Source organism: Cucumis sativus, chromosome 5 (assembly GCF_000004075.3).
Source record: "Cucumis sativus cultivar 9930 chromosome 5, Cucumber_9930_V3, whole genome shotgun sequence".
In the NCBI taxonomy this organism is placed as follows: Eukaryota; Viridiplantae; Streptophyta; class Magnoliopsida; order Cucurbitales; family Cucurbitaceae; genus Cucumis; species Cucumis sativus.
The window spans coordinates 29,079,327-29,101,955 of record NC_026659.2 but is presented as its reverse complement, the minus strand read 5'-3'; the positions used below and the strand labels follow the sequence as shown (position 1 = coordinate 29,101,955).

At 34.4% G+C, this 22,629-nt stretch overlaps 2 protein-coding genes across 4 annotated transcripts; one reads left to right on the top strand and one right to left on the bottom strand.

Moving 5' to 3' along the window:
* The first annotated feature begins 4,059 nt into the window (after positions 1-4,059).
* On the top strand, positions 4,060-12,931 carry LOC101219810 (retinoblastoma-related protein). Of its 3 annotated transcripts, none has more exons than XM_011657640.2 (19): positions 4,060-4,348; positions 4,811-4,922; positions 5,051-5,155; positions 5,241-5,386; positions 5,475-5,571; positions 5,677-5,723; positions 5,872-6,070; positions 6,306-6,372; positions 6,443-6,622; positions 6,715-6,911; positions 7,195-8,074; positions 8,326-8,488; positions 8,580-8,652; positions 9,140-9,316; positions 9,406-9,525; positions 9,633-9,777; positions 9,887-9,999; positions 11,620-11,735; positions 12,397-12,931. In XM_011657640.2, exons 2-19 carry the CDS (start codon positions 4,821-4,823, stop codon positions 12,545-12,547), a joined length of 3,078 nt encoding a protein of 1,025 aa, XP_011655942.1. In that variant the 5' UTR covers positions 4,060-4,348; positions 4,811-4,820; the 3' UTR covers positions 12,548-12,931. The 3 variants fall into 3 exon arrangements, with proteins under 3 accessions (XP_011655942.1, XP_031741817.1, XP_004142479.1); XM_031885957.1 differs by having other exon boundaries at positions 4,793-4,922; XM_004142431.3 differs by having other exon boundaries at positions 4,061-4,348; positions 5,244-5,386.
* Positions 12,932-14,433: 1,502 nt separating this feature from the next.
* On the bottom strand, positions 14,434-22,374 carry LOC101215999 (probable protein arginine N-methyltransferase 3). The gene is made up of 7 exons (XM_004142332.3): positions 21,888-22,374; positions 17,220-17,702; positions 17,008-17,105; positions 16,672-16,750; positions 16,321-16,581; positions 16,066-16,233; positions 14,434-15,263 (listed from the first exon to the last, which is right to left on the bottom strand). The coding sequence occupies exons 1-7, from the start codon at positions 22,221-22,223 to the stop codon at positions 14,805-14,807; spliced, it is 1,884 nt and encodes a 627-aa protein (XP_004142380.2). The 5' UTR covers positions 22,224-22,374; the 3' UTR covers positions 14,434-14,804.
* Positions 22,375-22,629: the final 255 nt, after the last annotated feature.

The following is a 22,629-nucleotide window of genomic DNA, read 5'->3' as shown; positions in this document are numbered from 1 at the left end:
GATTTTGGAGTTCTATTATAAAGTTTTATGTTTTAACTTAAAATCTTTCGTTTTTATTTGAGCTTTCATAATTATAAACTATGAAAACATGGGAGTATCTAAATGAAAAAATTAATATAAAAAAAACTTTAAATAAGATCACAAGATTAATGGTAGAAGTCTTTTTAACTTTCTTTTTAATTATTTTAAAGTTATATTTTTAGTTAGAGTGACTAGTGTCACGGTCATATTTCTCCAAGGTGTGTTTACCTATGGCTATATGCTCTGAATACCTTCAATTTATCTTATTTTTGTGTCTCAAATTTAGTTTAGATAGTTGCATTTCATTTTAAGTCATGAAGCTTAGGTGTGACGCTTCGGCATTTTCATATACAAGTTTACCAGAACTGAAAAATGTTCAAAATATATTATAGGAGAGGTTGAATCCCCGCCCAAGCATTAGTTATACTCTTTGCAAGCAACCCCTTGTCCCTACAACTGACAGTCTTTAATGCATATTGTAACGTCTATTTGAATGTATTTATTTTCTTCTCGCGTTTTATAAACAAAATTTCTGAGAACGCCAAGGAAGGTTATGACATACGTCGACGTTGTCCACAACTTTCGGATTTTGATCGGCTGATTTGTTCATCGAGTTAAAACAAGTGCCACACAATCATCCGTCTCGAGGTTGAAACGCTACGCTACGCTACAATCATCCTCCCCACGTTTGTGATCAAATATTAAAGTTGTCTTTTTGTCAAATAAATTAAAAGAGTACTTGTGTTTCAGAAGAGTGAGAAGTTAGATAAATGTGGGTATGACAATCTTTTCACACGCGTTGTCGTTCGTACATCCTGTCGAACGTGGCGATGTGAGGTCAAAAACTATTTATATTTATTTTCGGTGAAATATTTTATTTCTCTTACCTATTCTTTCACAAATGAGTCTTTACACATCGTACGAAATAGTAGTTATGTGTGGTATAACGGGGCTTACATGTTTTTCAGTTGGCTTCAAAGGCCTATGAAAGCACGTCTCTAATCTCTCCCTCTCATTTTTTCACGGAACATCTCTCTTCCCTTCTCTGCATACTACCTTCTCCTCTCCATCCATTTATATTTTCGTTACTCTATTTTTTCTAGCAACGTCATGTTTTCGAGAGGATGTCTAGTTTCGTCGATCAATTTTTGTGCAAAGTTGGTTGTTTTATTTTGGGATGTCGTGGTACTTTCATAGCTGCTTGCACAGCCAAGGACAAAGCCATGAAATGTCTTAAAGAGAGTAAACTTCACAACTCCGTCATTAATGAGTTTTGTTTTGCAAATTATACTTTTTGTGGAGTTGTTGTTTTCATTTGTAAACATTTGGAGACTTCTAGTGATAACATAAACCAAATGTAATGTGACATGGGTTGGGTTATCAATTCATTTGGGTTGTGTTGGATTCAAATAAATAAAATTTTGATGGTTTGGGTTGGTTCATAATTTACCTAATATAACCAAAACCAACTATAAATTATTATTATATTTTTTTTACTTATAATACAATTTTTATACATTATTTATTTTAGTTATATATAATAATTTTATTGTTTTTTAATAATTTATTCTCCAAATACTCTTAAAAATAGTTTTCTAGCACTTTGAAAATAATTTCCATTATATAAATTGAAATTGAATTGACTTGTCTTAACTTCATATATGAAAATAATTAAATGGGTATTTTTTACGTATTTACATTTTACTTCTTTCTAGAACAATATTTAATCTGAAGTAACCAAATTCAAATATTTGAAGGTTGGGTTAGATTTGGTTTAGGGTTTAGGGTTTAGAGATGGGTCTTCTACATATGTGTTGAAGAAATCTACAGCACAATGAAAAGTCTTTCATCCCCAACCCACGAAAAGCATCCCTTTCCCTACTCCTCGCGTGGAACCAGTACCTCCTCCACCAACTAATTGTCATCAAGGTAAGTTGCTAGTCATTCTCTCGCTGTTCCTTTTTCCTGTTTGCAAGTCACCTCTTTCATTCATGTTGTTGCACAAAGAATCCAACTACCTAGTTAGATTCATGGAGACCCAACACGGCCAAACAAACTCCTTTGAGATTTGACGATGAACAACTGCAACCAATGGACGACATAGCGTCAATGCCTTTAGGCAATAATACTTGGACAACAACAATTTTATTGGATCATGGCAAATCCACGCAAAGCTCTAAAGCTCTAGATACGTCAAACATATATGGAAATCAATCTTAATTGAAAAGAAAACAATAAAAGAATTCATCTTATGACATCCTCTTTTGATATTGTCGTACATTATCAATCAAATCAAAAGTTTAAAGTTAATGGATAAAGATAAATTTAATTATATAGAACTAACATAATCCATGAACGGTTCGAAAAAAAAATTATATATAATACTGTTCTCATTTAATTGTAAATTTTGTTTGAATGGGGTTGCAATGTTTGAATCTCGTGCATCAAAAATACATCTTTTGGTTTTTTTTTTAAAAAAATCAGATTCTAAGATTAGTGCTAGTTGCTTTTAATATATATTTTAATTAGTTTGAATATATATTATTATAGTTTTCAACTTTTCAATTTTATCTGTTCGTGTGAATATATTATATTATATTATAAAATGAATAAAAATATTTACAAAATATTATAAAGTTTTAGATTATTAACGTGTATAATGGTTTATTATTAATTAAATCTGAAAGTTTGTTATATTTTGTAAAATTATCGACATCCCGTCGTATAAAATATTTTTTCTTACCTATATCAATATTAATGTGAAATCATAAATTAGGTATCTAAACTCAAATGTCTCTTAAATTATTTCGTATCTAACAAGTTACAAATGTATGACTATCCATAAATTTTTAATGTATTCGTGGAGCAAATTTTAGAAAATAAACAATTTGTACTTTATAATAAACAATATTATTGGACAAAATTGTAATGTTGTAACTAACTGTGAGTTGAATTTTCATTGGATAAACATTATTTAAAAAAAATCCAAAAGATTTATTAGATACGAAGTTGAGTTGTACATACGTGTGAGAATACGCGTACATGTGAGATATACTTGGTGTGCTCCATTAGACACGCAACATTATTATTATGTTCATAACAAAAAGTAAACAAATCACCTAGCGAGACCAGTAATAGATTCCTTATCGAGTATATTTTATATACACTATTTTTTATGTTTAATAATTCATGTAAAAGATGGAGGCTCTGGAGAGCTGTCAAGCAACGTGAAAGGCTCGTGACATGCCATATAGGAACGATGTTTTGCTTTCACATATTTTTATTTAAAAGACCTTTCATTATTTTAATTTTTAGACATTTTATTTAAAGTTTATATTATTTATCTATTTTTGTTTTCTCTAAAATTATTAAAACTCAGTTTTTAGATATTGCAAATTTTATGTTTTACAATTATTTGATATTAGTTTTATAAGAAATTTAGTTTTCCACGTTAAGCGTCAATTGTTATTAGTAATTGAAGGAACCTAATTAAAATATTTAAAATTTATAATGTGTGTTATAAAAACGGTAGGCTAAACTACAAATCCATTATTTATGGTTGGGACCGGGAGAAATTAGAGTTAGTCTATCTAACTATTTGTGAGACCTTGTGCAAATTACAACAACTGTTGACAAAGTCTTATCAAAGTATAAGGGGAAGATTTTTTTTTTTTTTTTTAAATATATATATATATAATGGATTCCCACCATTTTAATTTTAAAACTGTATGGTCTATAACTATCTCCCAAACAATGATAGAACCAAAATTTGTAACCTAAAGTTTATAGCACGTAAATTAGGAAATTTAACACATGGGAAAAGTACAAATAGGTATTCCGTCACCTGGCCATAACGGCGTTTATCCCTTTCTTCGTACCACAATGCCTCTCAGCGATTCCCGTAACGGTGGGAATATTTGGCGGTAAAAGAACATAACGTATCCCACGCGTCGAGCTCCCATTGGGTGAAGATGTATGTATGTATGTTGGGCATGGTATGAAGACATGTTGTTGTTTTTCCCGCGCGAGACCACTCTAAAGGGTTTTCCTGGAAGAGCGAGAAGCCCAAAATTTTAGAGAGAGAAGGGAACGAGGGAAATTCTGAGAGAGCAAGCGATAGAGTGAGAAGATAGGGTTCATTGTTTTGCCCTTCAAGAATCCTCATTTGATTCAGTTTCCACGGAGAAAGCCGGCCATTGGAAGGGTTTCTTTACTGGATCTGCTAGCTGGTGGGAGTTCAATTAGAGATCCGACCGATTTCTGTCAATTTCTGAAGCCCGTGCTGAGAAATTTGCATCTCTTTCTTTTTTTTCTCGTTGGTTTTAAGGTGCGTTTCTACTCCCTACGCCGTCGAATGCTGTGGTGCTTTTCGTAATAGGAATTTCCTGGTTACTGGTCAGTCCTGTAATATAAACTATTTTCCATTTTTTCCATTTTTTCCATTTTTTAATATGGACGTTTTGGAGAAAATAGAGATGATTTGGTAGTAATTGGTTGCGAATTCGCTGAGAAAATGAGGATGGAACTTCCCGTAGGTCTAATTTTGTAGGAACGTTTAGTCATCAGTTTGTGTGTGTGGGTTTCTTAATTTTTTGGGTTCCCTTTCTGTGTGAACTAGCCTACTCGTGTGATGAATGTGGGGGGTTATTTGCAAGAGGATTGGTTTACGCTGCAGTCTTCGCGTTTTTGAACTCTTACTGGCGCTTAAATTACTACCATCGGAATATTTGTTCTTACAGTTATAAATTTAATTTTTTAATTGACTGAATAGATTGTATGTATCGGCTAGGACTGTATTCATGGAAAACGTGGGCGAAACAAAGCCATTAGCTACAAATAGTTGCCATACTGATGGTGGAACAGACACTGCTGCCGACCTTCAATTTTCAGTACTATGTCAGGTGTTTTTTTTCCTCCCGATGTCTTCCAAATCGTAATTACACACATTATGTTTCTCTAATGATCAATCATTTGTAGATTTATCTAAGTCAATTCATTTACGTCAATCATAATTCAATTTTTGCTGCAGCATGGACTACATCTGGACGAGAATTGTTGTAATCAAGCATTCAAGTTATTTAGAGAGACGAAACATCTTTTGGGGGCAAATATATCAGCAATTGGGAGTGGAATTGTATGTTCTTTTAGCATCTTCTACGTTGATTCTCTTTCTTCTTTTTTATAAAATTTCCCTTAAATCTAATCAAGTTCTATTTTAGCAGCCTGAAGAAGCCGAACGTTTTTGGTCTGCTTTTGTTTTATATTCAGTGAAGAGGCTGAGAGATAAGAATTCAGAGACTTCACATCAGGGATCTGAGAATAACAGCTTCACTTTATGCCACATATTGAGAGTTTGCAAGCTGAAGTACATTATCATTGATGCTCCCCCCCAAACTTTTTAGTAGCTTCTATTTTTATAGGCTTTAATTTTTTTTATCCTGCTTATCATACAGCATTGTAGAATTTTTTAAAGAGCTGCCTCAATTTGTTGTTAAAGCTGGTCCAGTATTAAGTAATCTCTATGGTGCAGACTGGGAGAATAGACTAGAGGTACAGTAATTTTAGGCATACATTCTGAGGGATTATTTATAACTCGTCATGTATTTTCTTTTAATTTTCACTCATGGTTTTTCTCGTATATTTTCATTTAAGCAGGCAAAGGAGTTGCAGGCTAACTTCGTGCATTTGAGCCTCTTAAGCAAGTTAGTTATTTTCATCATTATTGTTATCACTATTTCTCTGTGATTTACTAGAATCATTAGGGCCTCTAAATAGTGTTTTTTGGTCACAGCATCTTTTATTTTCTTTGTTTGCATTTTGTAAATTTTTATATCACACCTATGTTTCAAGGTATTATAAGCGTGTCTACCGAGAGTTCTTCTCCACCAATGATGCTAATGTTGAAAAGCAGTCAGCTATATCCTGCCCTACCGGTTACTTATCTGATTATCATCGTTTTGGATGGTTGTTGTTTTTGGCACTTCGTGTACATGCTTTCAGTCGTTTTAAGGACTTGGTGACTTGCACTAATGGTTTGGTTTCCATTTTGGTGAGTTTTGTTTCTTTATGAATCTATGACTATATTTGTAAGGGATAATGGAAAGGTCTAATTATAAATGGCCCACTGCTGTTCTTGAGCTATTTTTTCCATTGGTCAAACTTGAACACAATAACTAGGGGGCTAAAATTACGGTACCCTAGAACCATGTCTAATTTATGCAATGAAGTGTTGAATATATGAGCAAATGTCTGTCCAACCTTACACGTAGTAAACTCTCTTACAGGCTATTTTAATTCTTCATGTTCCGGTTCATTTCAGAAACTTCAACATTCTTGACTCTGAACGCCTTGGTAATATTCCCTATGTATTTATTTTGTCATATTTTCTTGTAGTTGCTTATCTTGCTAATATTTTGTCCAGTTAAGAAAGGAGGAAAAGGAGTGGATCTGCTTGGATCACTTTGTGATGTCTATGACACCTCAGAGGAAGAACTGAGGGAAGTTATGGAAAAGGCTAATGGCTTGATAGAAGATATTTTGAAGAAGAAGCCTCGTTTGGCTTCTGAGTGTAACAGTAAAAGCTTGGAAAATATTGACACTGGTCCGTTATAGTGTGCTTCATTTGATGAATTAGTTGGACTCTACACCCCTCATAAAATTTCATTTTTTTTTTCCTTTTGCATTTAATTGCAGAGGGTTTGATATACTTTGAAGGCTTAATGGAGGAGCCATCTCTTTCAGCCAGTTTGGAAATTCTTGAAAAGGACTATGAAGATGCAATTCATAATAAAGGTGAGCAGCTTGATGAGCGGGTATTTGTTAACGACGAGGACAGTTTACTTGGGTCAGGTAGCTTGTCAGCAGGTGCTGTTACAATGGGTGGAATCAAGGTATTTTCTTTTGAGTTTGCAAATTTTCCAATCCCATTGCAACCAACATCACTGTTACTTTGTTTTCTTATACTTCTATGTGGATTGTTTTTCAAATTATTCTATCCAACGTTAATTTTAATTGGAACACTTTTATTTTTTCAGTTTAGGCTTATTGCATCTCATATCTGATTATGTTTCTTGTATTTGAGCAATAGACTCTTTTCATTGTATTAATGGAATGTCATGTTTCCTTGTAAATAAATTCCTATGTGGATTATGATTTTGGTTCTAACTTTTTCAGAGGAAGCTTGACTCAATGTGCTCTCCTGCAAGGACAATAACCAGTCCAATGTCTCCACTTCGCTCTCCTGCTTCACATGCCAATGGCACTCTTAACAGTGGCAACACAAAAATTGCAGCCACACCAGTTAGCACAGCCATGACAACGGCAAAGTGGCTCAGAACTGTTATTTCCCCCCTTCCAGCAAAACCTTCAGTGGAGATGGAGCGCTTTTTGGCTTCATGTGATAGGGATGTAACTAATGATGTAGTCCGCAGGGCACACATTATACTAGAGGCTATATTTCCAAATACCGCTCTAGGTGAGCGCTGTATAGCTGGAAGTTTACAAAGTGCAAGCCTCATGGATAACATCTGGGCAGAACAGCGGCGACTAGAAGCACTGAAGTTATATTATAGAGTTCTGGAAGCAATGTGCAGAGCAGAGTCACAGATGCTGCATGTGACTAATTTGACCTCATTGCTGACTAATGAGAGGTTCCACAGATGTATGCTGGCTTGTTCTGCCGAATTGGTTTTGGCAACGCATAAAACTGTTACGATGTTGTTTCCTGCAGTATTGGAGAGAACCGGCATCACAGCTTTTGACCTTAGTAAGGTGATAGAAAGTTTCATTCGACACGAAGAATCGCTTCCTAGAGAATTAAGGCGACATCTCAATTCTTTGGAAGAACGGCTATTAGAGAGCATGGTATGGGAAAAAGGTTCATCAATATATAACTCCCTGATTGTTGCTAAACCTGGCCTTGGTGCAGAAATTAATCGTCTGGGTTTATTAGCTGAACCCATGCCGTCTTTGGATGCAATTGCTGTTCAAATTAACTTCTCTGGTATCGGGGTATCAGCCACACCTAATTTGCAAAGGCATGAGAGTTTGCCAGGTGACTGAATACTCCCTTTTTGGTTTGTGTCATTAAAATACAATTTGTAAAATCCAGCATTGGGAGAAAACAATCTGGTTGTCATTTTAATGTTTACTGAAATTATCATTTTTTTTGTTTTATCCTTGATAGTTCAAAATATTTTTGACTGCCTCAAAGTTTGTCTGAGTCAAATAGTTTGCATTTAATTTAACAAATATGTCTCTTCTCTCCCTCTATTACGAACATAGATCTATGTTATTATCCTTCAGGTCAGAATGGGGATATCAGGTCACCCAAAAGATTGTGCACAGATTTAAGAAGTGTGCTAGTGGAACGGAATTCCTTTACTTCTCCAGTGAAGGACCGACTCATGGCTTTCAGTAGTATTAAATCTAAGCTTCTGCCACCTCCCTTACAGTCGGCATTTGCAAGGTATATTTAGTATCTTTTAAGTGCTACAGCTCAAATGTCTCAATCTCGTGATTACTCCCTTACTATTGTTTCCATGCTTCTTTATTTTCAGTCCTACTCGGCCTAATCCTGGAGGTGGTGGAGAAACGTGTGCTGAAACTGGAATTAACATTTTCTTTAGCAAGGTATAAAATACGATCTTCTGGCTTTTGATTGATAATGTAGTGATCAGTTTTTAACATATGATTGTGTAAGATATCTTAAATATGTGACTAATATGAGAAGGTTAAGGATGTGTACTTCTGGCTTCGGCGGTATCAAGAGAATAAAAAGAGCAAATAAAAGCATTTTGAGACATTCTAATTCGCTCTTTTAAAGGATAGTAAGATGACATTGTAGGAAACATAATGAGTTGATCAACGTACTTGACTTATTCCTCAAACAACGTGATTGAAGTTTGTGTGTAGCCTGCATCTGTTATTCACATTTTGAAAACATGAGTTAGCTCAGCGTGGTGACTAGAAGTTATGGTAGTCATCTTTGACATTACTTTTGTAGCCTTTTTCTTTAATTTTCTGTTTCCCATTCTCATCACAGTTATATATGATTATTATTTTTGTTATAATAATAATCATTTCAGTGTAAGTGCTTCATATGGTTTTCAACTTTTAGATCACAAAATTGGCTGCTGTAAGAGTCAATGGTATGGTGGAAAGGTTGCAGTTGTCTCATCAGATTAGGGAGAATGTCTACTGCCTTTTCCAACAGATACTCAGTCAAAAGACGTCAATATTGTTTAATCGTCACATCGACCAGATCATCCTTTGTTGTTTCTATGGCGTTGCAAAGGTTTGCTCTAAAGGATGTTGAAAGATATTTTGATGCCATTTGATTCATTTTTTTATTTTTATTTTATAATAACAGAAACAATGTTGCAGATATCTCAATTGAGCCTCACGTTTAGGGAAATCATATACAACTACAGGAAGCAACCACAATGTAAACCACAAGTCTTCCGCAATGTGTTTGTTGATTGGTCTTCAGCACGCCGTAATGGGGTATGCTATTTTTTTTTTCTTTTTTATTCTATTCTACTTAAACAGAGTTTAATGATTAAATGTAAATTGTAATGGCAAGTCTAATTCCTTGAGTGCTCCGGATTCAGAGATCAGGACAGGATCATGTGGATATAATTACCTTCTACAATGAAATATTTATCCCTTCTGTAAAACCTTTGCTCGTTGAGATTGGCCCAGCTGGATCAACCATGAAAACTGACAGGGTTCCTCAAGTCAACAACGACAGTGATGGTACACTTGATCAAGTTTCTTTTAACTGTAATGATGTCCTATTTGCAGTTTATTATCTTGCATATTATTTCTAATTATGTTTTTCGGTCTTCTATTGTCTAATGATCAGCACCGTGTCCTGGATCACCTAAGTTATCTCCTTTTCCAAGCCTTCCCGATATGTCACCAAAGAAAGTATCTTCAGCACATAATGTCTATGTCTCGCCATTAAGATCATCAAAGGTATTTGTATAATCATACATTCAATATATTTATCTTTATACATCTAGCAGTAGTAGTTTGTTTTCTTTTTTATTTTATTTTATTTATTATTTTTTTGAATTGGTATATGACACATGCCTCTTTAACGAGCAAAGAGGATGGGATATATATTTTCATCATATGCATAGTTTGGCTCACTATATCATCTGAATGTTTTCTTTAACCATATCTTCTATCTTGTCTAGTTGAGTCTCTAAATGATCTGAAAAATTATCTACTTTGTTTTGCTATTTATTTCTTTTTAACTTTGTGCGTTATGCCAACATAAGCATAGCTTGATTGACATAAACTTGTATTATCAGTTTTGAGGTCTGAGATTTTGTTTCACCAACACATTGTCCAAAAAGAAAAAGGGAAGAAAAAGAAAAACTTTGGGCTATAATATATTTTAGGAAGATTTCAATTTATATCCTTAAACTTCGGGGTTTGTATCAATTTAAACCCTATACTAATAATTGTATAAATTTAAACCTTGAACTTTTGAGTGTTATATCAAATTTAACTCCAAACTAATAATTGTATCAATTTGGACCCTAAACTTTTACAAGTGTATCAATTTAACCCTGAACTTATATAAATTTATCAATTTTAACCTTTCATTATGTTTTACGTTGACACATTTATGAAAGTTGAGAGTTTAAGTTGATACATGTATAAAAGTTAGGATTTTAATTGATACATTTATGAAAGTTTAAGGTTTAAATAGATACATTTATTAAAATTTAAGGTTTAAATTGATACATCTGGTAGTATGAGGTTTAAATTAATACTACCTCCAAAGTTCAGGGTTTAAATTGATACTACCTCCAAAGTTCAGGGGTGTAAATTGATATTTGACTTGTGTTCTTGCTAGTGTCGCAGGCTACGTAATAAGCATTGTTTTTAACCCTCTTAACCCTCTTGAAATAGTATGCAATAATTTTTATTCTGATACAGGACTTAAGACAATAATCATGCCCTTCTTGTTTTTTATCATATCATTTACCTTTCTATGAGTTGGTGCAAATGTATTAATTTTTTCAATTCATACAATCTTATTACTCTTTTGACTATGTGGAGAAATCTTCTGTAACTTTGGCTTGGCCTTCTTGCCCTCCTTTTGTAAATTTAATGATAAATCATGCCATCAATAATTTCAAAAAATTAAAAGTATTATTTCCATCGGTCATTGTGTGGCACACATCTTTTCTGATATGACTTGTTGCTTATCATACCCCGGAAAAAAGAGGGAAGAAAAACTTGTTTGTTTCTCATACCCTTATCCGTTTGATCGATGATCTTTTTCTCATATGGTTTATCATGCAAAAAACTAGCCCAAAGTCGGTACTTCTTTTAAAGGTGTGGACTTTTTAGTGGACTCGTTGGGTTCTTTCAGATTTCATCCTGTAGTGGTATGTCATTGTCACAAGTCGTCGATCTTTGAGACGTTTTATTCTGATACAGTTATGTGTTATCTTTGGTTGGACCTTGATTTGGTCTTGCGAAGCCACATCGTATATAAGTGTCCAATTGTAAGTTACCATGAGTAGCAGAATCATATATATGTGTAATATTTAACCAAAATTTGACAATTGTGTTCAGATGGATGCGTTGATTTCACATAGTTCAAAAAGCTACTACGCTTGCGTTGGAGAGAGCACTCATGCGTTTCAAAGCCCTTCAAAAGACCTTACTGCCATCAACAACCGTTTGAACGGGTATGCTTCAATTTAAACACGCCAACTTAGGCCTTTAGGGCTTTATATATATATTAGAAAAAAATTGTTATCCATTTTGTATTGTCAATTCTTGAAAATTGGAAAAAAAAAAGTTTCAAAACACTTGTTTTTATTATTGAAATTGAAAATGATGAAAATCACAATTAAAAAAATAGAGGAAGCAAACGTCACTTAAAAAACAATTGAAATTGTTAGCAAACTAAACCATAGCTTTTGGAAGTGTCTTTTTGCTTTGTTAGAATTAAACAGGAAGGTCTGGGTAACTATTTGATTTGCTATTTTCAGATTTTGAAAATTAAGCCTATAAACATTCCTTAGAATTTTTTATCTTGGTATCTACTTTCTACCAAAGTTTTCAAAAACTAATCCAATTTTCTGGATTTTACTAGAAGAGATGTAGTCTTACTAATTTTGTTTTTGTTTTTGGAATTTAACTGCAGAATTCAACTCTTTCACTTTAAAATTATGAAATTATGAAAATATTTGTAAGAAATTGAGAACAAACATGCTTAATTGTTAAGAAAACAGAAACAAAAAATAAAATAGTAACCAAAAAATTTACCAGATGAGATGAGATGAGATGAGATGAGATGACATCATTAAATATTAATATACTAATTTGCTTTATTTCTTCACGTAGTACACGAAAACTCCGAGGCACGTTAAATTTTGACGATGCGGACGTTGGTTTGGTTAGTGATTCCCTGGTGGCTAACAGCCTTTACCTACAAAATGGAAGTTGTGGATCATCTTCAGGTGCACCTATTAAATCTGAACAACCTGAGTCTTAATTTACAATTTCCCAAACACTGGTACATATATCTCTAAATATGTTTTCTCTCTCTCTCTCTCTGCCTCTAAATCGTATTACCACGGGGGTATTGTATTGAGCGGTGAGTTGTTGTGTAGAATAGCCGCCACCACTCCCCTTTTTTTAGGCATCCATCTGAAATTTGTAGTTGGCTATAATTAATTAGTTTAGTTCATTTTAGCTGTGTTCAATTTAAGTTATTTAATTCACTGCAGCTTGGTTAATCTTATTACGATTTACTAGCAAATATGCCAATGGTCTAGGCTAGGTATTGTGTAACAAGGCGAATGTTCTTTTTTTAAAGATGTATATAAAACTTGAATTTGGATGGAAAAAGAGGTACAAGATTCATTTTGGTCCATCAGTTTTAAGTTTCGTTTCATTTGCTCTTAATTTTACAAATGTTTATTTTGGTTCTTTTATCTTTTGAATTTGGTATAGTTTAGTCACCCAATTTTTTAAACGATGGTCTTTTTTTTTAAATAACCGTTTTTTATTCTAACCTCCACTTTAGCTTTAGGGAACTAATAACACAGTTTTGAGGATGTACAATGACATGTTAGTGAGTTTGTTTCAAGCTATGGAATAGAGACAAAATAATATGAAGCCAAAATGATTATTATGGTTATCATTCTTAGGCTTAAATACTACTGTAGTCTTCTAGAAAAAATACTATTTGTAGTTTTTGTTTTGGTTCATTTTGGTCTCTATTTTCAAAATTTTCAATTTGATTACTGTACTTCTAACTTTTTTTTTTACTTTCATGAAATACCATTTTTATCTCTTAAAAATGAAATAGAAAGGAAAATGGACTAAAATGATCACTGTTTTAAAGTATAAAATAAATTAAATTTTAAACCACAATGATTAAAATGAATAGTTTTGAAGTGCAGGGTCTAAAAGGAAAGGTTGAACGCATGAGAACCAAAAAATGAATAAAAATTAAAAATTGAAGGATAAAAATAGTATTTTTAAGCCTTATTATTATTATATTAGTTCATGAATAAAATGAAATCAACTTACCAAAATTATATTCAAATATATGAACTAAAATTATATTCAAAGTTAAAAAATAGCCAAAATATTGACATCTAAAAGGCTGTACTTTTGTAGAAGTGCAGTACAAGTGACTTATGAGGAGATGCCTCTGGGTCATTAACATATCAGCTAAAAGTTTAATGAAGATTGCAAACTGCAGTCGAGAAACATTCTTTATTTGGGTATCGGACATTTGAAAGATATAGGTGTCATCAGTGGCGGATCCAAAAAAATTTATTGTCAGGGGGCTTCGAGTTATAACTTAGAGAAAAAATGAAAATTTGAAAAAAAAAACTACATAAGTAAGATTTGAACTTTGGATGATAGAGAAGCTAACAAGAATAGTTACTCTAATATGTCTACAAATATTAAGTATTATTGGGTTTGTTTATACATATTATATTAAGACAATAAAGTTAAGGAGCTTAAGCCCCCTTGAGCCTATACTAAATTCGTTGGTGGATGTCATGAGTTCAGTTGAACTGAAAGTTAAAAAGGTCATCAAAGTTAATATTTTATTTTGATAAAATAGAAATCTTACCATTGAAAATTGATTTCATTAAGCTATGAATAAAACATTTTATTTTTTTTAAAAAAAAAAAACTGTCATATCCATTCTGAATCAAAATTCTTTGTGACTTTATATTTTTTAAAGAAAAAAAGGTGCAAATATCCACGTCATTAATTGTAATTGCATTTACCCTTGTTAGCCCTTTAAAAATGTGTATGGGCCTTAACGGTAAATAGACCATACTGAAAATTTCAGTCTAAACAATAGTGATAAGCAAGCTTGCAATCTAGGGTTATACGTAGAAACCCTTCCCAAAATTATGTCAAGGACCATTATTCAACCAAATTTAGAGGCAGATTAGTGAATTCCTAAAAACCCAAATTCCTCGTTATGTTGTGAAAATACAATAATCAAAACAAAACTAATGCCCTCGATAAACATACTATGATATTCGAGACAACATTGTGGTTCTGAAGTTAACTAGATTAACTCGTTTACATTCTCAATGCCTATTAATTTAATTTTATCAAGAATTAAGAGTCAAAATTGGTAAACTCCATCGATGAATATTCTGCTACTGTCAAGTACCACAAATGTAGTGCAGGCTCCGAGACATTATTGAAAATCAGACCCGTTTTCAGTATGACATTGCTGATTCAGGATCAAAGCATCTGTCGTTTACGGTTTTCTATCTTAGTGTGAACAGTTGTACCGGCCAGTGGCGCTTCCTACCATCACCAGCAATCCCAGTAGTCTCTAGTGAAATGTCTATGCTTCGATGTTCAGGCGCACGGGCAATGCTAAGTCGCAAGTGAAGTTTGATAGCAGGGCAGGCATGGCTGCCTACTGGTGCTGATATATTGGTTACCGACTTTCTAGATGCTACAGCAATTGGTTCTCCGAAGGTTAATATGGTTTGAGACCAGTGAGTTTTGGGAGTGTATGGAGATGTAGACAGAACAGCCGGTGATTCCTTGCAAAATCTGCTTGTGAAACCAGTTTCAAACCATAGGACAACTCCGTGACACCAAGATGCTTCAACTTCAACACTATTTGAGTTGTTTGAAGGATTATGTAAATTTGGTTCCAACTCGGTCCTCGCTGTGAAGTCTACTTCATCAAGACGCATAGTTGCTAGATCGAAAGTCTACAAAAGAAAGAAAAAAAGATGAAGACATGTCTTCATTAACTGTCAAGACAAACTAGAACATAAAAAGAAAATAATAATTAAAAAAAAAGCATGTGAGACAACATTCAGACTTTGGACATGCACATATATTACAGCTTTATTAGTTTCTCTTGGGAGGAGGGTTGCCCACCCCTCTAAACCTAGGCTTTTTCGTTTTGTTTGCTTAATATTTTTCTGTTACATATATATGAAGTGTGTTTGGGAATACACTCGGACCATCTTAAACCACACACATGCTATTCTTAAAATGATACAAAAATCATGGATAATTAAGAGGCATATGCTAATCTAGCAACTGAAGAAATAGCTCAAGATTGCCGAGCTTTTCAAGCATTAGCAGAAGAGAGGAAACATAATCAAGTAAAGGAGGACAGAAAATATATGAAACTTTTCAACGTTGCACAATGGATCAAATTTTTATCCATTCATGGAGAGGGAACATCACTGAAAAAAAATTCTACATTAATAATGAAGACCACGAGCCCCACCAGAACGTGATGATGTGAGCATAACTAAAATATTAGTCAAAATTTCTAATAAGATAAAAGATCCAAGAAATAGACTTCCTAAACTAAGTAATAGAGCATATTAAATTGTTTTTTCCCCAGTAATCACGTTCTTTTCCAAGTATAATTCTTTCTGACCTAGCAGGAAGAGCATTCAGTGATTATAAGAACCGTGAGAAAAAATTTCATCAAGCTGTAGTAGAAGATTACAATGCATTCACAATAAATAAAGAATTTATTTGGGTGGTACTTACATGAAGAATTGCAGGACTAGTTACTAAATCATTAGCATCCACAATGTCCACGATGGGAGCTTTGGCAGCATCCTTTACAAGTTCCTTCCCAACACAAGACATTCTGAAACCGTACACATTTTCCCAAAATGGAAGACTGGTTCCACCAACTCCAAATCCTGCAACAAGCTGAAAAGTAGATAAGGAAATTAATGAGTGAAATATAATTTCAAGATTAGACCTCTCACAAGGTGAATAAAAATAATGCAGACTTACAATTGTGGCAGTATCTGGTAAGATTGCACCTCCAGGTTTCAACCAACGATCCCTTGCAAAGAGAACTGAGCTGAGCATTGTCTCATACAACAAGCAATAGCCCATCCATTCACTCAATAATACGTCAACACTATGAGGCTGAATCTCTATGCTCTTGTCGAGTTCTTCTACCATACCATGAACCACTTCTATAATCCCACTTGACACGCCACATTCTCTAGTTTGTTTCCTGTTCCGCCAGAGGCCATTGTCTTCTACAATCTGTAGCCAAATTCAGTAAAGTAGCTACTGTAAAACAAAACATCAGAGAAATAAGGAAGCTAAATGACTATGTTAAAGTTGATTCCCTACTTGAGTGGCCACTGCAGCCATCTTTTCACTCGCTTCAACTGCAATAACTCTTGATGCACCTGCTTTTGCAGCAAAGAGACTAGAAAAGCAGAGGGAAGATTACATAAACCTTGTAATTAGATGAACAATGAAAAGCGTATGCTCTGTCAACATCAAGCAAACTTGATTGAAAAACATGACAGATCAGGATGAATATCTAGAGACACAGATATACATAGCTTAGAGGAATTGTTTCTAGTTACTGCACGTAATTGAATGTAAATGTTGAAATATTGTAGAAACAAGTAGCAATTGCGAAAGCTTGAATGAAACTGCACCAGCTTATTCCCAGCTCACCTAAGTATGCCCGTTCCACAGCCTACATCCATCACAGCTGCATTCTGGAAGAGAGATGGATTTTCCAAAATAGCCTTCATATAAGCTTCCATTCTAACCTGCATAAAAGGTAATGTTCGTGATATATTACTTCAAAAATGAGATATTCCCCTCTATAATAAATCAGTTTTATGATGTTCAGTTCAAAAGTAGACTGAAAGGTAATACAGCACCTTGTCGCTTAACATCTCTCTGTGTATGCCAAAAGAGCCATACGAACCGAAGTAATTTTCATTTGCATTTTTTATGTCATTTCTATCAAAGATTTGTCTGGCTATTTTTAATTGATTGTCTTCCTGCACGTCATATTTCAACTCCAATGTTTTCGTGGTTTCCACAGTATTCTCAATCTTGGCCTCTAAGCTGCTTGCAGCATTCAAATAACCATGTGAAGCAGAAGTACAATCTTCCATTCCATTTTTTTGGTTTTGGTTTGCATGAAATGGAAGATTTTCTCTAGTTGTTTCATCATCATCCTCTTCATCTTCTGCAAAACTGTACAGAAGGGGATCATTTTGCTTGAAGGGTTTTAGATATTTATCATCGTCCCAAAGAGCCTTTATGTCATTGAGATTTAAAATTTTGTGTAAATGGTGCTGTAAATCCAGGTTTGATTGACACGAGAGACCACAGCTCCAGCACCTATTTTCTGCAACCTGATCAGTACCAAATGGTAAATAACAAGTGAACACTTGTTCGGTAGAAAGCAAGAAATGTAAACTAAAACATTCAAATCAAATCATCATGAACTTATGACTTAAAAATTAGTGCAAACTTGTTTTGCAAGCTATTAATTAAAATAGTTTTCTTTAATTGAAGTTAGTGGCTTTTATTTAAGGTAGTGCCTCCAAAATTGGAGCATAGTGGAATAATGGTCTAGTGGATTGATTAAGGGAGATTTTCTAGGTTAGTGGTAGAAACACTTTAGGACCCACCCCAGTCAACCAGGTGTTGGAAAGGATATCTATGAAGAAGCTTTTTGACAGTGTTTCTCTCTTTAAAAAACTAAACCATGACGTGGTTTCCCCTTGTCAATTTGGTAAGTCAGATCATCTACCTTTTCCAAATTCAAATAACAGATCTACTGGTGCATTGCAGTTAGTTCATTCAGATTTGATGGGACCAACTAAAACACCCAGCTATTCTAGTTGTTGTTATGTTATGGTCATTAATGATAGGAGTGAGCAAACCAATCCGGAAATGGAGTCAAACGATCGAAATCGAAACAAATGGGAGAATTTTAAGAAGAACCAGTCGACGGTTGGTTTTGTTTCCCAACAAACTGACTGGTCGGTTGAGCGGTTACAAAGAAAGCATAAATTCGACTAAACCATCTGACCTCAATGCCTTCACAGAAGAAAAAGAAAAAAAACAAGAACAACCATCGAGTTTTCCCGACTCCAATGATATCTGTTGTATTATAATAATATTTTTAAAACCAATTACCGTTTCACTTTTATTTTTTCATCCATCTTTTTCTTTCAAGCATTTTAATTTTTTTCTTAATTTATTGGGAAGAAAGTTTACTCTTATGTCTGATCAAAAGGCGTTGAAATTCTTGATTGATCAGCGAGAAGTCCAACACCCAGTTCCAAAAATGGCTAACGAAATTATTAGGGTATGATTTTGAGGTTCTTTACCAACTAGGTCTGCAGAATAAGGCAACAGATTCGTTGTCCAGAGTCAACCATCAAGCAGAACTGGCTATTATGACTATACCGGGGTTGGTGGATGTGGAAGTGGTTTTAAGGGAAGTAGAACAGGATGAGGAGCTGTCAGAAATCATAGAAACGCTTAAAAGTGATCCAGAAGGAAGGGCAAATTTCCAGTGGAAGGACAACAAACTATGTTATAAAGGCAGATTGGTGCTATCCTGGAATTCTTCTCTCGTACCTTCTTAGTTATACACGTATCATAATTCAGTGTTGGGGGGCCATTCGAGAATCCTAAGGACTTATAAAAGAATGAATGGAGAGCTACATTGGATAGGAATGAAGACCGACGTAAAGAAATATGTGAAACTTTGTGAAATTTGTCAACGTAATAAAACAGAAGCATTGTCACCAGCTGGTTTAGTACAAACCTTACCCATTCCAAAACTAGAGGGTATAACTCAATATTGGTGGTAGTGGATCGTTTGAGCAAGTTTGCACATTTACTTAGCTGGAAACACCCTTTTTCTGTCAAGCAAGTAGCTGAAATTTTTATCGAAAGACTTGTTAGTAAACACGGGGTGCCCAAGTCTCTTATTTCTAACCGAGATAAAATATTCTTGAGTAATTTCTGGAAAGAGCTCTTTTCTACCTTGGGGACCGTTTTAAAAAGAAGCATGGCATTCCACCCCCAAACTTATAGGCAAACAGAGAGAGTTAATAGGTGCTTGGAGACGTACCTAAGATGTTTCTATAATGAACAACTCGGAAAATGGCATAAATGCATCCCATGGTCAGAACTATGGTATAACACCAATTTCCATGCTTCCACAAGGACAACACCCTACTACATGGTTTATGATAGAACACCACCTCCGCTCATTTCCTTTGGAGTTAAAAAGACACTGAATAATAGGGCCGAGCAGCTCCTCCAAGAGAGTGACTTGATCATTAACGCTTTAAAAGAGAACTTGGTGATTGCCTAAAATAGAATAAAGAAACAGGCAGATTTGCATAGAAGGGAACTGGATTTCCAGGTGGGTGATGAAGTATTATTGAAATTAAGACCATATCGTCAGACGTTAGCATTCTTTGGCTAGGAAGCGTTGCGAGAAGTTAGCTCCCAAGTTCTGCGGCCCTTATAAAGTCGTGGAAGGATTGGTGAAGTGGCATACCGGCTGGAATTACCACCGAGGCAAATATACACAATGTTTTTCATGTTTCACAGCGGGACAAACACAGAGAGTTCAACACATTGCCCCTTCGCTCACATAAGAGTTTGAGCTCCAAGTCTATCCGAAAGGGGTTTTGGGTGAGAGATGGAATAGTGACCTGGGAGTAAATGAGTGGCTGGTGCAGTGGAAGGGGTTGCTGGAAAGTGAAGCAACTTGGGAATCGGTATATTTGATGAACCAACAATTTCCTTCTTTCCACCTTGAGGACAAGGTGAGTTTTGAACTGAGCGGAATTGTTAGAACTCCTATATTACACACTTATAAAAGGAGGGGCAAGAAAAGAATAACACCAGTCGGGACGTATAGACATGTTGCTAAAAGAGAGGAATTCACCTAATTGGGCTCCACGGTTTTGAGTGAGTATAAAGAGAGAATGTTTAGGGATTCGGGAAATAGGTCTTTTTTGTAGTAAAGGTTGTCGTGGCTTTTATTGGGAGAAGTTTCCACCCTTCTCTAAGGAGCTGGGTTTACATTCTGTTTTCCTTATTTGTTCTTTGATGTTTATAACTTCCTAGTGAACTGATATTTTGGATTAGTAATGTAATTATTACAGAGTACTATCTCTGTGTTTCTCTTGTTTGGGAATTTTACTAATTTTCAAGTGGAAGATCTTAACAAAATGCATCAAAACCAATGACTACTTGTATGAAGCCCTCCTTAAAGTATCGTAAAGAAGAAGGAAAACCATTGGTTGATGCAACACTTTTTCAACAATTTCTTGTTAGGTTAATTTATTTAACTATCACGAGGCCTGATATTTCCTCTGCTGGAGTTGTTGCTCAATTTGTAGATAAACCATGAGATTGCAGCAAAGAGGATTTTACAATATGTGAAAAGCACATTATGTTATGGCTTGTTGTATAAACAAGCTACATTTTTTGTTTTAAGTGGTTTTGTTGAAGCACATTGGGCTGCCAACGTAACTAACTGATGTTCCACAACATGATACTGTTTCAATACAGATTCAGGTGCTATTTCATGGTACGGCAAGAAGCAATCCTCTGTTGCTCTTTCAAGTTGTAAAGCATAATATGTAGCAACTACTATGGCTACCCAGAAGTGTATTTGGCTAACAAAGCTTATGGGAGAAGTTTTATCCAGTTCAAGTTGTCCATCTTCCATTTTTTGTGATGAAAGTGCAATCAAGCTTGCAAGAAGTCCAGTGTCTCATGCTCGTACAAAGCACATTGAAACGCATTTTCACTACATTCCAATGAGTAAGTTGATAATATATTTATCAAGGCTCTGGGTAAAGTCAAATTTGAAGAACTTAGAAGTGCACTTGGTGTTGTTGATCGTTTGTTTGCACTAAGGGGGTGTTAAAAATTAGTGCAAACTTGTTTTGCAAGTTATTAATTAAAATAGTTTTACTTTAATTGAAGTTGGTGGCTTTTATTTAAGATAGTTCCTCTTCCTCCAAAATTGGAGGATAGTGGCATAATGGTTTAGTGGATTGACTAAGAAAAATTTTCTATATTAGTGGTAGAAATTTAAGGATAATAGTTGCTTATTTTTCTTACAAATACTTGTATTGTTTTCTTTCTTTGTTCTTTTTTTTTTCTATATATCACGAGTGTTCGGACCAGCTTACTGGACACCCGTCTGTTCCTACAACATTTGGGTGTCAATGAAACTTATAGAAAATTAATTCTGAGGCAGGTAGCAACCATGTATTGAATGCATGACCTTTGAGACTATGTCTCATGGTTAAATACTTTATTGTTTTCACTTCAATAAATGTAGAACTTAATTGAATCACTTGATTTCCTTGCAATACTTTCTCTCTTGTTTCCAACTATAGTGCTCTTCGTTTGTTGCTTTTTCGTTTCAATGACTAATTCGTGCAAATTCCAGCTACAAAAATCCTCTTTTCTAGTCTATTTTGTCAACAATAGTTAACAAACGTGAAACTCACAAAATTAAAAGAAAAAAAAATCAGAAAAACTTATCTAACCTGAGAGCGTACGTAGTTGATAATTTTGAAAGAACCATAAAAATCTAAACCCAGATCCTTTCTGATGCTGTGGAAATCGAAATAGTGAACTGAGTTGCAATGGTTGAACAACACGTTGCAGTCGTTGTACTTTGAGTTGCAGAACAGACACAGAAAATTCGAATCAAATGCTTCTTCGCCTTCTTCTTCGTCTGCATTCCAATCGTCCCAGTCGTCTTGTCCATCTTCTTGATCCTCGTCGGCGTCGTCTTCTTCTTCTTCTTCTTCTTCTTCTTCTCTCTCAAAATTCTCCACGTTGGGTATTTCCTTGTCGAGGTATTTGGTAAGTTGATCCATGGTGTGTGTCGAGAGAGTAAACAGAGTGTAGTTGCCGCCAATGCTTAAACCCTATCGACCAGGTGGAGTCGCCAGGGTTTTTTATTTAACGAGGGATGAACCGGGAATTGTGAGGAATTGTCTCATCGTGAGCATTGGGCAATTGACACGTAGGGTGTCTTTGGAGTAGGAAGCGAGTGTTATAACTTACGTTTTATTTTAGTTAGTTACATCCTATTGTATATATGATAAAGTAAATAATAAAAATTGACAAATAATAAAAATGAGCTTAAAAAAATAAAAAAAATTATAATACGACCTGAATCAATTCATTTAATCAAACTTTAGATCGATAATTATGTTTTTTTATATGTATCAATTACATATCGAATATTTAAATATATCAAAATTATGGATATTGACATTG

Excerpts from the sequence above, each read along its gene's own strand:
- LOC101215999 (XM_004142332.3), bottom strand. The coding sequence starts at position 22,223 with ATGGATCAACTTACCAAATACCTCGACAAGGAAATACCCAACGTGGAG. Across the intron at positions 17,703-21,887 it reads TCAACTACGTACGCTCTCAG|GTTGCAGAAAATAGGTGCTG; the intron begins GTTAGATAAGTT and ends GGTACTGATCAG. Across the intron at positions 16,234-16,320 it reads TACCAGATACTGCCACAATT|CTTGTTGCAGGATTTGGAGT; the intron begins GTAAGTCTGCAT and ends TCTACTTTTCAG.
- LOC101219810 (XM_011657640.2), top strand. The coding sequence starts at position 4,821 with ATGGAAAACGTGGGCGAAACAAAGCCATTAGCTACAAATAGTTGCCAT. Across the intron at positions 5,156-5,240 it reads CAGCAATTGGGAGTGGAATT|CAGCCTGAAGAAGCCGAACG; the intron begins GTATGTTCTTTT and ends GTTCTATTTTAG. Across the intron at positions 6,912-7,194 it reads TTACAATGGGTGGAATCAAG|AGGAAGCTTGACTCAATGTG; the intron begins GTATTTTCTTTT and ends TAACTTTTTCAG.